The following is a 12,985-nucleotide window of genomic DNA, read 5'->3' as shown; positions in this document are numbered from 1 at the left end:
AAACCGCACGAACTTATAAATAGACCTATTAATAGCTGTCCTACGTCTTTCCAAACAAAATAACTTTTCAAATAAGAATAACCTCAAAAAACAAAATAAAGTGAAATAAAAAATAACAGAATAAACATAACAACAAAGAAATTAACAAAATTTAATATACCATAGTGCAGCAAAACGTAATATAAAACTGCATAACATAACATAACACAACATAACATAAGAAGACATAACGCAGCATAACACAACATTTCACAGTATAATAAAATATGCTCAACCTTAAGAAAAACAAAGAAAACAATCAAAAAACATAAGAAAAAAATATAAAAAAAAAACATAACATAAAATATATTAGAACGTAACATAACAAAGCATAAACCTACTTAATATTATATCACACAACACAACAAACAAAACATAACGTAACATTTCAGAACTACAAAACAATTAACATAATTTAACATAACATAATGCAACGAAACGTAACATCGACAAGAAGACATAACGCAGCATAACTCAATATAATATATCATAATAAAATATAATAAAAACATAACCAAAACTAGCCACAAGAGGTTGCCCTCAAGGAGGCGTACTCTCTCCTCTTTTGTGGACTCTAGTCATAGATGAACTTCTCCACAAACTGAACCACCTAAGATTTCACACGCAGGGCTACGCTGACGACCTAGTAGTTTATGTATTAGGCTGTCATGCGGAAACCTCGGATCGCATGCAGCAAGCCCTTACAATAATAAACAAATGGTGCACGGAAAAAGGGCTCTCCATTAACCCCTCTAAAACAACACTTGTATCGTTTACTAGGAGAAGGAACATAAATCTCAAATGTTCGACCCTTAATGGAACAACACTTCAACTCTCGACAGAAGCGAGCTATCTTGGCGTCAGTCTTGACAAAACGCTTACGTGGAATTCCCATATTGACAGAGTAACTTCAAAAGCCACAAGGGCATTATTTGCCTGCACAAGGCTTTTTGGTAAGACATGGGGACTAAACCCTAGAATGACCTTCTGGACATTCACCACAGTTGTGAAACCCATAGTCACTTATGCATCCTTAGCATGGTGGCCATAGGTCAAGCAAAGAAAAGCAGTAAACGAATTAAATAAACTGCGTCGCCTGATATGTGTTGGTATTACAGGGGCTATGAAAACATGTCCCACGGATGCATTGGGTGTGCTCCTGAACATACTACCGCTTTCAATTCTAATTGAAAGGGAAGCTCGCTCGACTGCCTTAAGATTAAAAGGTATATCTGAACTAAAAATGGGGATATGAAAGGTCATTTAAAGATCTTAGAAGACTTCCTACATAGTCCCATTCTTCATAGGGATGATATACTATCACCCAAACCAATACTCTTTAGGAACTTCCAAGTTATAATTAATGAACGAACAGACTGGAGAACTAATTCTATCACTTTCACAAATGGCTGTCAGCTATGGTTTACTGATGGGTCCAAATTGGAAAATGGTAGAACAGGGGCAGGAATGGGCTGTAAATGGGCCTAAAATGGGACTCTACCCAACAATATTACAGGCAGAAATACATGATATTGAAATATATGTGAGAGAATGCCTTAGCAGGAATTTGAGAGATACTCACATCTACATACTTTAAGGTAGCCAAGCGGCTCTAAAAGCTCTTCTATCAACAACTATCACCTCCAAATTGGTAAATGATTGCCTAAACCTTATCAACACGTTAGGAAACCTCAACATAGTAACACTAGGCTGGATTACGGGACATGAAGGGCATGAGGGAAACGAATGGCCACATTAGTGAATTCCTTAGGAAATGGGAAGAAAGAAAACTTGCTTCACACTGGCTGAACTGTGCCGGCCGGTCAGCGTCAAGCCAAACTATTCCTAAGTCCCAGCAAAGGAATATCTGACAAGCTTCTCTCACTAAGCAGAGTAGATTTGCGTCTTTTAACAGGATATCTTACAGGTCACTGCAGCCTGAGGTATTACCTAAATAATATTGGTCTATCTGAGACCAATGTCTGCCGCTTTTGCGAAATGGACAAAGAAAGCTCAGAACATGTTCTTTGTAAATGTCCTGCGTTGGGCAGACAGAGACTTCATCACCTCGGTGGTATCGTAGTACCTCTATGCAATCTTTGGAACAACAAACCCAAAATTGTGCTAAAATTTTTAAAAAGCCAAAAACTCTTGGGTTCCAAAAATAGGCCTTTCACAATAGATCAGCTCTGGTTGCAGTGCGTAATGGCCTTCTTATAATAATAATAATAACCAAAACTACATAATATTACATAACATAGCACAATACAACAGTTTACAACCAACTAAGATATAGTAAAACATAAGAAAATATAATATAAATATCACGTAACAAAGCATAAAACTACACAATATTACATAACACAACACAACATAACAAAACGGGAAACGCACCATTACACAACATTTCACAGCCTAATAAAATAGTGTAAAACGTACGAAAATATAACAAAAAATACGACAACAAAGCATAAAACTACATAATATTACATAAATAACATAAAATAACAAGGCATGACATAGCATACGTTACCATGACAGTCGATTCTACGTTACCGGAACGACCCGGATACACATATATCCGGCCAAGGACTGTCACTGCAGCAGCATTCCCCGTCCATGTATGGGGAATGTTTATGCTGACACAACAACAACAACAAGAACATGACATATCATAACGAAACATAATTAAATATAGTAAACCACAAGAAGATAATAATAAAAATATAACGTAACAAAACATAAAATTACATAATATTACATAACACAACACTACACAACATAACAAAACATAGCATAGCACAAAATATCATAACATATTAAAGCCGAATCTAACATAAAAGGACATAACATATAATAAAACATAACGTGGCATAGCATAACATATCACAAAATAATAAAAAATAACGAAACATAACGTAGCATAACACAACATATCGTAACATATTGAAACATAACAAAAGAAAATATAACATAGCATAGCATAATTAAACATAACATAACATAATAACATACCAGAATAGAACATGACATAACATAACGAAATATAATAAAATATAGTAATAATAATATAATAATTAAATAATATAGCAAAACATAAAATTACATAATATTGCGTAACACAACATAACAAAACATAACATAGCATAGCAAAACATATCATAGCATATTAAAACAGAACCTAATATAACAAAACATATCGAAGCTTAGCGCAACATATTATAAAATAATAAAAAATAGCACAACATAACGTAGCATAACACAACATATTGAATCATAACAAAAGAAAATATAACATATCATAACATAATTAAACATAACATACGAGTAACATAACAAAACATAACATATTATGGTACAACATATTACACACAATAGCATAACATAACACAATATACCATAACATAAAGTAACTTAGCAAAATACAAGATTGCATAGCATAAAATAACATTAAATAAAACAAAAAAAATCAACTTTTTAGATTATAAACAATTATTTCTTTAATTTATTATTCTCATCTGTAGCTTAGCTTTGAATGCCAATTTTACACCCTTAGTGAGATGCTAAACCTTAGCGATAACTCAACGATAACTGCCAATAGTGAGCTGGGTCGTGATTCAGGTGTACTAATCGAGGTAAACTACCTATAAGCTGGAATTTTTATACAACAACAAAGAGATATCCCAAAAAAGTCTAAAATTTTCTTTCTTGAAGTAGTTAGCGTGAATTTCCTACTTAGTTACAGTTGCGCTCTGTTAGCAAATACTTTTCTTTAGTACTAAATTTTGTTCTTCTGTTGATAACTAAATAAATAAAATGAGTTATCATACCTCAAGAAATAATGCGCCATTCCTGCTGCAGTTTTTGAGCGAGCACCAATGTTCTTGACTACGGATAACGGCTGCAAATAGCGAAGCATCTAACCCATATTTTTTTTTTAATTCCGATAACTTTTGTTTAGAAAATTAATTTCTAGCCCAAATTCCCATTTCAAAATACAATCACAACAGCCTCAGAAGTACTTGCAAGCTTAGCTCAATATTTTTTTTTTTTTTACTTTTGCAAAGGTCGCGCTGCTGTCAGTTTTATTGATGCTCACTTCCTTCAATTAAACTCGTCTGCTTACAGCTCAATTCCAATATTTCACTACTCGACCTCCAGTTTAGTGCTCATTTATCCCGACATGTTATCTCAATTTTTGCTACTCACATTTATTTTAACAACCCATTGAAAATATATTTATTAACTTTTTACAAAAAAGGATCAATCGCCCAAGCTGAAGGATAGCGATAAAAGCGACCCACCCCAAGCGCATCGCATCGAGGGTGGGCTCATATTCACGCGTCCCAATTTACCCGCCAAGAAGGATGTTCATATCGAGTTCATTGAAAAGGACAATGAGTAAGCGAATTTCGTGAAAATTTATTACCACATATACGCAACCAGCATCCACTAACACATCTTCTTTTTTTCTCGCCTCATCGTCTTCTCATGCACGCGCATTTAACAAATACTCGTATTTTTATACGCACTCCGGCTTATCCCGCACTTGGCATGCAGAACACGCAATCTCATACGCAAGGCTATCGAACGCAATGACTTCCTTAATAACTATATGGACAAGGAGCGTAAGGAGATGGTAATCGATGCAATGGCGCCGACATTCTACAGCAAGGACTCTTTCATCATACATGAAAATGATGAGGGTTCGGAAATTTACGTCTCCGAAACAGGTTATTTTGATGTGATCAAAGGTGGCAAAGTGGTGGGTAGCTTTGGGCCAACGACACTATTCGGTGAATTGGCCATACTCTACAATGCCAATCGCTTAGCATCGGTTAGAGGTGAGTTGGGCGAAAATAGAATTGGGTGTAGTATTGTAAGTGTTATAATCTTTTCTGTAGCGACAACAAATGCGCGTGTTTGGAAAATCACACGCGAAACATTCCGTCAAATTATGGTGCTATCCGAGTCGAAGGAACGAGATGAGAACTTGACTTTCTTGCGCGCAGCGCCGTTCCTTAACGATCTGTCTGATGAGGTGTTGAACAAGGTGGTGGATCTGCTACAGCGGGTGTGTGAGAAATATATATGGATTTTAAAAGATTTGCGCTCACACTTTTTTTATATTCCTTCTATTTAGAAATACTATGAGCCCAAGGCGTGCATCGTACGCGAAGGAGAGGTGGGTAATGAGTTCTTCATTATACGCGGCGGTACGGTAACCATCAAGAAGAAGAATGAGCAGAATGTGGAACGTGTGGTGGATCGACGCAAGCGTGGAGACTATTTTGGTGAGCAAGCGCTACTCAATGCGGACCGACGACAAGCGAGTGTGTATGCGGATGCGCCCGGGACCGAAGTGCTCAAATTGGATAGAGAGTAAGTGAACTTTTGTCATAGTCTTAACTGAGCTTTCATTTGTTTATGTGTGTACACATCTGGACTGAAATTTAAAACTAGCAAAAGGCAAACCAAGAACCACCGATAGATTTGGTAACCGCTAAAACACTCAGGCTAAAAAGCACATTGTATTCAAAGCTCTGGAAAGTAAAACAGTAGATAGTCAACGAGGAAAGGAGAGAAGTAACAGCGAAAAAGGTAGAATAGGGACGGGACATAGATGGCTTGTCCTATGAGAATTTTCCAGATTCATGGGCAAATCTAAAAACATACTCCAGTTTGAGAGAACGAATTTCACTCGTTTTAATGATATCGGAACTCAAAATTCGCAGCCCTGCTTTAGCCAGTGAAAATGCTCAGTGCTATCCGTCCCCTCTAAGCAAGACAGCCAAATCAGCTCCTCACTGATTGCAATGGTGGTCATATGCTCATCCCAAGGGTTTTGCCTTATAATAATACTGGCCATCAACTGAACGTCTTTCCCAACAAGTTTTAGAAGAAAGTTCAACAGTTTTTTGTTCGGGATTGCCGCACAACACTTTTTAGTTCTGCAGTGTTCTAGACTGGGCAATCGCTCTTTATTGAAATTGCATAGATAATCGCTGATCCAATTCATGATTCCTGTAGAACTGATTCTGATTATTAGCCCTCCTCCTTGTGGGGTAACCACTGCCAATTCATTGGCAATCTGGACTATCTTAGTGTTTACTAAATTTGCCTTATTTCCGAACTTAAAACAAATCTAAGAACTCAACTAAAACTCTAAAAATAATATCACTGATTTTTAAGCTATTGTGAATTTGATACAGATATCTTAGGCTATTAAGATTTTAACAAAGCTTGGGCCTTTGTGAGGCTTTCTAAACTCAGCCAACGTAATTCAAACCAAAAAACAGCTCTGCGTTTTCTTATCTTCAAGTCAAATGAACTTACATACAAATCAAGGGCACTATGAACTCATGCTTTCATTTGAGCTTTCGCACAAGCTTAATCATTTTATTGCGAGCATAAATTTAATGATATCATAAGGTCGTTGCCACAGTAGCCGAACTGGTTGGTACCTACCTACAATTCGGGAGTGCGTAAATTCAAGTCTCCGTGATTGAACATGAAATAATAGAAAATAATTTTTTTATAATTGCGGTCGCGCCTTTCCAGGCAATGACAAACCAGCGGGTAAATTTCTGCCATAAGCTCCTCATAAAAAATATCTGCCGTTCGGAGTCGGCCTAAAACTATAGATCCTTGTATTTGTGGAACAACATCAAGACGCACACCACAAATAAGAGGTTGAGCATAGGTAGGTAGGTAGGTAAAATGGCAAGAGTACCACAGGCACACTTCAAGTCGCACTTACGTGCCGTTTTGATACCATAATGTGGGCCACTACCTGTGCAAAGAAAAATTTTTGAGAAGAGCAAATCTACAGCAATCTGTTCTACCTTCTACAGTGCTGTTGATGTAGTGGAAGAGAGAAAAGGGATCTAGGCTGGAGAATTCCTTCAAGTTATCCCCAAAGGGCACACTAAGGAATCTCAAGCGCCTAACCGCCAGAGCCGGACATTTGCAGAGAAAGCGTTCAACAGTCTCTTTTTCTGCAAGATCCCCACAGCTTCTACAATAAAGGTGGTACGGAATTCCAAGCTTCTCCGCATAAGTACCGATCACCCAGTGACCAGTGAACACCACAATGAGTTTGGAAATTGAATGGCGGGGAATTCCCATCACCTTAAGCATTCTGTTTCTGTCTCCCTAAATAGCACACGATGAGATAGACCTCCATCTGTCTTGCCCTTTTTTTGGAAAGAAATTGTGTAGTTTCCCTTTAACAACAGACAAAGGGACACCGATGTCTGAGAGGGGGACAGCTGAAACCAGTTCTATCCACCCCTTCCTGGCAAGTTCGTCGGCAATTTCATTTCCCTCTATATTCCTGTGCCCAGGAACGCAGATAAGGGAGATGTTTCCTGCTCGTTCGAGATGTTTGAGTTCAGGAGTTCACCAGAAGAGACCTGCAATACGGCGACGACAGGGCCTTGATCGCAGCTTGGCAATCGGGAAAAATATTAAAGTCTCCCTTCGAACTGCGATCCCGAAGCATTTTGCATGCCTGCAGAATCGCGAAGACCTTTGCTTGAAAAACGCTGCTCGTTTCCGGCAGTTTAAAGGAGACTGAAATATTGGCTGATTTAGAGAAAACCAACGCTCCCACTCCAGATTTCATATTGGATCCGTCAGTGAAAACAGAGGTACCTATATCCGTGTCGACTCTCCCTCTTTCCACTCTTGCCTGCTCGGAAAGATATCCTTAAGGCTCATAATAAAAAAGCAAATCACTTTCCGAATCCGGTGAGCTTTTACCCAAAGTAGAATAAACTGGAAATTGCTTGGCTTTTAATCTAAAATTACACATACAATTTCTTGCTATTAATTAGAAAAAAAACTATGTCATAATGCAAAAAGCTTTGAAAGCTTTGAAAGCTTTCTCGCTTACCCATTATTCGCGATAGAACTGTTCTTCTCCACTCTCGGTGAATGCAAAAACCGTCTAAGAAAAAATTTCATTCTTCCCCCAACAGAGCTTTCATCAGCTACCTTGGCACCATACCACAACTGCGCGAGAAACCCGAGGAGCGTAAATCTGCCGAACGCAAACAAAGCAGGCAGCAATCCGAATTTGACAACGAATACGCCGATATACAGTTAACTGATTTAAAAAAGGTGGCCACATTGGGTGCTGGAGCTTTCGGCTGTGTTGATTTAGTTTCCTACAAAGATAAAACTTTCGCGCTGAAAATTATCAAGAAAATTGATGTAATCAAACAGGATCAGGTGGAGCATGTCTATAGCGAGAAGCACGTGATGATGAAGTGCCGCAGCTCGCCATTCATTATTGAGTAAGTATTGTGAAAAGTCTATATACATATTTTACTACAAAGCTTACATATGAGGTTATACGCTTTCGCTTTTAAGGTTGTATAAGACTTTCCGCAATGAAAAATTCGTTTACTTCCTAATGGAAGCTTGCATGGGCGGCGACATATGGACGGTTATGTCACAGCGACGCTTTTTCGATGAGCGCACTGCCAAATTCATAGCTGGTTGTGTGGTGGAAGCTTTCGATTTTCTACATTCGCATAATATTATCTATAGAGATTTGAAGCCAGAGAATTTAATGCTGACCACAGACGGTTACTGTAAGTTGGTGAGTGTCTTGGATAATATTTGGGATCTGTATTTTAGCTCACGACATTTAATTATTGCATGTGACTTATTCAGCTTTACAAAATTTCACTGCTCTTTCTTTGTCCAGGTGGATTTCGGCTTCGCCAAACACATACCACCAAATCAAAAGACCAATACCTTTGCTGGCACACCCGAATATGTGGCGCCGGAGATCATTTTGGATCGCGGCCATGATCGCGCAGTCGACTACTGGGCGTTGGGTATACTAATATTCGAGCTGCTGGTGGGCAAAACACCATTTCGCGGGCAGAATCAAATAAAAATATACCAACAGATATTGGGTGGCATCGATGTTATACAGATGCCATCGAAAATCCCACGCTCGGCACAGGGGCTAATCAAACATTTGTGCAAGCAATTGCCGGCAGAGCGTTTGGGTTATCAGCGGCGCGGAATTTTGGATATTAAAAGGCATAGGTGAGTTGGGTGAACTGCAAAGGAGGGGAAAATAAAAAATAAAAGTGGAAAATAAAAACATAATTTCTTTGTAGTTGGTTTGAAAACCTCGATTGGAATAAATTAAAGTACAAGCAACTGCCCTCGCCTATAAAGCGGCCCATTACAAGTAACATTGATTTGCAATATTTCGGAACAACTGGTGTGGAGAATGACTTTGAGCCACCTGATGAGACAAGTGGCTGGGATATTGATTTTTGAAGAGCTGGGCGAAAGACTTGAAACGTTAGCCATATAAATTTGATTTTCTAAAAAGCAATTTACTTTAAGTTTTTAAGATATTTAGAATTAAGATAAATATTTCTAATGCTAATAACTACTATTAGGAATTTTAAAAAAAAAATGTATATGAAAAATTTTATTCACGTACACAAATAATTATGACAAATGAGTGTTCTCTGAATTTTCATGGATATTTTAGCTGTACTGCATATAAGAATCAAGCCTAATTATTGTAGTTAGACTTTATACCGAAATTATAGATTTAAGTAATTCTTACGAAAATTAAAAATGTTTATTCTTTGATATTAAGTTAAGTAAAAAGTTCTGAACATTTTCCGCTAGCTATTTTCAAAGAGCGATTTAGGCATTACAACAGGTTGTTGATGTTGTAGCAGCAAAAACATTCCCCATAAATGTACGAGGAGTACCGCTGGAGTGACAGTCCGGGAGCCAGGGGTCGATTACTGCGTTTTCATACCGTTAAATTCTTGACTATACTTGTGATTTAGCTTTCATGAGTAACAAAAGTTAACGTCAGCTGGCGCACACGCGGTGGGTGTGATTGTGGGAGGGTACGAAACGTGTCAAAAAAAAATTTCTACCAACTCATTTTATACCGGCTGAAATTTTGTTCATGTATGGTGGAAATTTAGTAGAATAAAAAAAAATAGTAGGCTACGCGGTAGAGGGGGGAAAACACGTCCACGCTCTAAACCCAACAATCTTTCGCGGAAATAGCTTCAAAAAAATGTAAAAGTGTACCTAAATATATAAATAAAATATCCTCTAAACTTAAACAATTTCTGATTATTCCTTCCTTGTTCAAAAAATTCTCGAAAAACACCAAAATTTTGGCATCCTAAATTGGTTTCCCCCCTTAAACCGACTCCGAACGGCAAATGGTTTTTATGAAGAGCTTTTTCATGGCAGAAATACACTCAGAGGTGTGCCACGGTCTGTCTAGTTAATGTTCTATAAAACTGCATGCACTCGAAAATTTTCTAAAAATTCTGGTTAAAAAGTGGGAACTTTTGATAAAAAATGTATTAATTCTTTTTAATTTGTTTCAAACTTGGGTTAAATGGTTTTTCATAGCAAAATGAACTAAATTTTTAAGAAAATTATTTAAATTAAATAAAAAACAAATAAATTAACTTAGCTTGTATTCTGAGTACCTGCAAAGAACCGGCTGCCACCACGCGAGAAGCCTTCGCGGCTTGGGAAATATGTCAGTATTAACAACCACCAGTTCGTTATAGATATGAAATTATAATACCTTTTGTAATAATTTATTTAATCATGCAAATATCAAAGAAACAAATTTTAAATTTTCATTTGAAAAAGTCGCCTCTTGATTTTATACGAGCCTTCAAACGATTAAGCCATTCAACTATTGCAGCACGCACGGTTTCCATGGATATTAACCCTCCGATGTTCGGTGCCTTATGATGCGGTAAGTGCATCATAAGGGTCTGCCCAGACCCATACAAATAATGTAAGAAATACGGTTTTAAAAATAATTGTATTTATTTATTTGAACGGATTACTATTAATTACGAAGAGCAATTGGGTTTACAACTATATAGTTGCATGGAATGTGCATTAAGACATATGGGACGATTACATTTGCTGCAGTTATAACGAGTTTAAGTCGCTTTTTCGAAGAAGAAGCAGCACAATGGTAGCACGATGACCGTGTTGAAGCAACTTGAGCATATGATTGTTGCTGTGCTGCATCTGATGTCGATGGACGAGATTCCGGTACCTAAAAGTAGCGAAATAACTTATTTTAAATTAGTAAATATGAATACATGCATATACATATCTTTATACGCGGAGATATATGTAGGTGTGTATAAAATTCATACTCACCTTGATATTGAAAAGATTCATTGCTTGTCTTATATGAGCAAACCTCCATACTAATGGGTTAGTCGCCCGTTTCGTCATATGTGGGATAACTAGCTGCCGTGCCAATTCAATGATAAATGAGCGCCTCTTATCACTCTGCTTTGCCGGATTCAGCTCGTCATAGATGATGAATGAGGCCAAACCGGCAATATCAAGAATATTATAAAACATTGCCAGTGGCCAACGGTTTGTGGAGCGTTTGCACGAATAGCCAGTCAACATTTGATCCATTGTATCTACCCCCGCTTTAAATTTATTGTAGTCCAAAATTTGATCTGGCTTGAATCCATTCAATGGATCGGTGCTTTGACGGTAATGGGCAGTAGATAACATAATTACTGGCTTTTTCGGCTTTGCCATATACGAGCACAGAGCGATATTATTATTGTGATAACAAAATAAAGTGCTTTTAACATCACGCTTCGGGTTAAGCAATTCATGCGGAATGAAGGTCTTATTTTTTCTTACGGTACCGACGAAAGCCACTCTACGATCCATCAACATTTCTGCCAACTCGTATGTTGAAAAAAAATTGTCAGCATAAACAGTCCTACCGCTGTCCATATAATTTTCCATCAATTTCATGACGACCCGTTCACCTTGATTCGTTTATCGCTGGCCACCCGGTGGTTTTCCGGTATAAATTATACCTTTCAAAGGATAGTTTGAAACAGAGCCACAAATCCACCACACTTTCATGCCATACTTTGCCGGCTTACTCGGAATATATTGGGTGAATCGAGTGCGCCCACGATATGGAAATAACTGTTCATAGACGGTTACATGACAATCCGGAGTGTATGATTTCTTTAGTCATACATCGTCCAGGGCAGCAGATTTGCTTTTCTTCAACCTCTCAGTACGAGTACCACTGTTATCGAAACGGATGAAAGTAGTTAAGCTCTTGAACCGATTCAATGACATAGTGGCCTTATAAATTGGCATATTGTAACTGGCCCACAATTCTTTCGCTGGCTGAGAATTCTAGAGGAATACACCAGCAATAAGTAGCATCCCAAAAAAAGCATACATTTCGTCTTCGTTAGTCATTACCCAAGAACTCTGTTTATTACTGGGATACTTTTCATTCCATAGACGAAACGCTTCAACGGCTTCTCTGTTGATTTCCCGCACAATGATACTTACGATTTCAGGAGACAGCAATAGCTTGAAAAGAGCTTTATGACTCGGTGACGCTCCTCGTAGTGGCTCTTTACGAGTAAAAGTTGTAACATTGTGACAACAAGGTCTTCCAGGTGGTGGAGGATTTGAATTCCACATCTTACCATCTTTCGACCTGTATATAAGGCCCTGGGTATTAGATGTGCTGCAAATGGATCGGACTCCTGTCCCATAATTTCATCAATTTGTGCCTGAAGTCGCTGACGGACTCACATTTGCTGCACTTAGCTTACGAAGCAAACGCATCATCACATCAACTTCATCCATATTTACTTGTTCCATTTCATTTAAAAAGACACTTCCCACTAATTAAAAAACACGTATTTCCTTTAATTTTCAAATGTCAACTAAAAAATTATCTCTGCCGCTGCCTCCGCTAACAGTTCAGTTGTTTACACCTACGGTTAACCAATTTACATGAGAAGCTTATATGGGTCTGCACAGACCCATGTGAGCTTAATTAACGAAATTAGTTTAAATTATTATTTTTACAACAAATATAGCAAAAATCTTAATTTTGCTACTT

General features: G+C 37.8%; 1 protein-coding gene across 1 annotated transcript in view; it reads left to right on the top strand.

Moving 5' to 3' along the window:
* LOC128863657 (cGMP-dependent protein kinase 1) overlaps positions 1–10,553 on the top strand; it is a 62,003-nt gene extending 51,450 nt beyond the window's left edge. The window contains exons 5-12 of the mRNA XM_054102916.1: positions 4,301–4,440; positions 4,600–4,883; positions 4,944–5,113; positions 5,183–5,421; positions 8,022–8,339; positions 8,416–8,647; positions 8,756–9,105; positions 9,180–10,553. Of these exons, the coding sequence (XP_053958891.1) occupies positions 4,301–4,440; positions 4,600–4,883; positions 4,944–5,113; positions 5,183–5,421; positions 8,022–8,339; positions 8,416–8,647; positions 8,756–9,105; positions 9,180–9,345 (1,899 nt within the window). The 3' untranslated portion in view covers positions 9,346–10,553. The remainder of the gene's footprint in view (positions 1–4,300; positions 4,441–4,599; positions 4,884–4,943; positions 5,114–5,182; positions 5,422–8,021; positions 8,340–8,415; positions 8,648–8,755; positions 9,106–9,179) is intronic.
* The last annotated feature ends 2,432 nt before the right edge of the window (positions 10,554–12,985 follow it).

This window comes from Anastrepha ludens, chromosome 5, assembly GCF_028408465.1.
Source record: "Anastrepha ludens isolate Willacy chromosome 5, idAnaLude1.1, whole genome shotgun sequence".
In the NCBI taxonomy this organism is placed as follows: Eukaryota; Metazoa; Arthropoda; class Insecta; order Diptera; family Tephritidae; genus Anastrepha; species Anastrepha ludens.
This window is presented reverse-complemented; position numbering and strand designations above follow the sequence as displayed.